Source organism: Microtus pennsylvanicus, chromosome 5, assembly GCF_037038515.1.
Source record: "Microtus pennsylvanicus isolate mMicPen1 chromosome 5, mMicPen1.hap1, whole genome shotgun sequence".
Taxonomy (NCBI): Eukaryota; Metazoa; Chordata; class Mammalia; order Rodentia; family Cricetidae; genus Microtus; species Microtus pennsylvanicus.
In genome coordinates this window covers 45,711,985-45,714,188 of record NC_134583.1, presented here as the reverse complement: position 1 = coordinate 45,714,188, position 2,204 = coordinate 45,711,985, and the positions used below count along the sequence as shown (strand labels likewise).

Sequence of the window (2,204 nt, the reverse complement as noted above, 5' to 3'; positions counted from 1 at the left end):
CCTCCCAAAGACTGGTAAGAATCTCTATCTGGGGGAATCATAAGACGGGCTCTCATGTTTTAAAAATATAAAGGGGAGAATTGTTGGGTCCCTAGAGGACAAGCCTTCGCACCCCCACTTGATCTGTTTTGCACTCTTGAGGTTGATTGAAAACAGGAACAAAAACAGGAACAATCTGTTGTTTTCAGCAATGTTTCTAAGGATGTTTACCCCTAAGCCATTGAGTTATGGTGATGAGCCTCCTCCTATTGCTGATTTGGCCTTCCCTGCTGAGGGTTATATATACTTGTGAGAAAGTGGAATAAAAGGCTTGTCTGCTCAACCTGAAGTTGTGTTGTGTGTTAATCCTGACGTCCCTCGCTCAGAAGAACGACAGTTGCCATGCTAACGTGGCAAAAGAGAAACAACTCTATTTAATCCAACAAAGGCAGGGAAAAATGGAATTAAAGTGAGATGCCTTTCTTTTCCATTCATTTCTTTTAATAAGCAAAGGAAACATAAAGAAGAAAAATTTATTAATTATACAAGAAAGGATTAGAATTGCTAAGTACTTAACAAGGAAAAGCACAGTATACTGCCCTCGTTCAGAAGCTATGAAACTCAAGGGTGATAGGAAATGCAAATCCTTAAAATATCTACCAGTAAGAAATGCAAACGTCAATTGTGGTGTTGCTCAATTAATTCAGAGATCATCAACTACATCCACCAAAGTGTATGAGCTAAAACAAAAGAGGCCTTAATTTTTCCACAGGGCTGGTAAGTCTCTTTCCTCTCCACCTGTTCTGTGTACATGGATAGAATGATCAATCACATTTCAAATAAATAGGAGATAAAAGCTTCACCAGACCAATGTTGCCAACTTTAGTTTTCAGAGCCCCCTCATTGTGTCTTTCCGAGAGAAAAGAAGAAGGAATTTGTCCTTGATCTTCTTGGTCTTCACTCCATAAACAACTGGATTTAGAGCAGGAGGGATGGCCACATAGAGGTTGGCAAATAAGATGAGAACGTTACGAGGGACACTGTGCCCAAAACGGTGAGCAAGGATGGAGAAGAAGGCAGGTGTGTAGAACATGAGGATGACACAGACATGGGACCCGCATGTGCTCAGGGCCTTTTGGCGGGCACCCTGGGAGGAGAGCAGGAAAACTGCCCTGAGGATGAAGATGTAGGATACAGCAATCAGGATGACATCGGAGACGACAATCATGAGGAGAACTGAAAACCCATACCAGATGTTGATAGAGATGTCTGCAGAGGAAAGCCTGGCTACCCCTATATGCTCACAATATGTGTGAGGGATAACAAGTGTCTTGCAATATGGCAACCGCTTCAGCAGAAAAACAGCTGGCAGGATGACCAAGAAGCTCCTCACAATGATGCTCACCATGATCTTGACAATGACCTGTCGAGTCAGGATGGTGTTGTACCTCAAGGGCGAGCAGATAGCCACATAGCGATCAAATGCCATGGCTAACAGGGTAACCGAGTCTACTACAAAGCTGAAGTGCAGAAAAAACATCTGAGTGAGACAACCAGAGAAGGTAATCTCTTGGGAGCCAAACCAGAGGTTCCCCAGCAGTTTGGGTACTGTGGTAGTGGACAAGATGAGGTCTGTGCTGGCCAGCATGGACAGGAGTATAAACATGGGCTCATGGAGACTCTGCTCCACGGCAATCAGGTAGAGGAGGATGCAGTTGCCTACAATGGCCACAGCATAGATGACACAGAAGGGAATCCCGATCCAGATGTGGAACTTTTCCAACCCGGGTATCCCAACAAGGATGAAGGAAGTTGGGTTGTAACAGCTTAGGTTTTTCATGGCCTCCGTGGGACTTGCTGGTTCTTGAGCCTGAGGACAGAGATTTTTTCAGAATCATTTTTGAAAGGGAACATTCCCACTCCAGTGCAGAATGCTGGGGACAGATCAGCATTCCTCACAGAAGCACTTCCTATTATCAAGATGAAGAAATGCCTGGAGACTAAGTACTCATTGCCAATTCCGTTGGCCAATGGCTTCACTTCATTCGGAATGTATTCATATCAATTAGTAAATATTATAAAAGGGTCACTATGTGAGTCAGAAATTGCATGTGATTAAATTAAACTCTTTAAAATGGGCCAATTTAAAAGGGGGAAATGCACATCTAATGGGGAAATGGAGTGAAGTGAGGAAATATAGGAAAAAAATAAAAATACATGCATTA

General features: G+C 43.2%; 1 protein-coding gene across 1 annotated transcript; it reads right to left on the bottom strand.

Moving 5' to 3' along the window:
- Positions 1-868: 868 nt before the first annotated feature.
- On the bottom strand, positions 869-1,819 carry LOC142851287 (olfactory receptor 52H1-like). The gene has a single exon (XM_075975167.1). It carries the CDS (start codon positions 1,817-1,819, stop codon positions 869-871), a length of 951 nt encoding a protein of 316 aa, XP_075831282.1.
- Between the last annotated feature and the right edge of the window lie 385 nt (positions 1,820-2,204).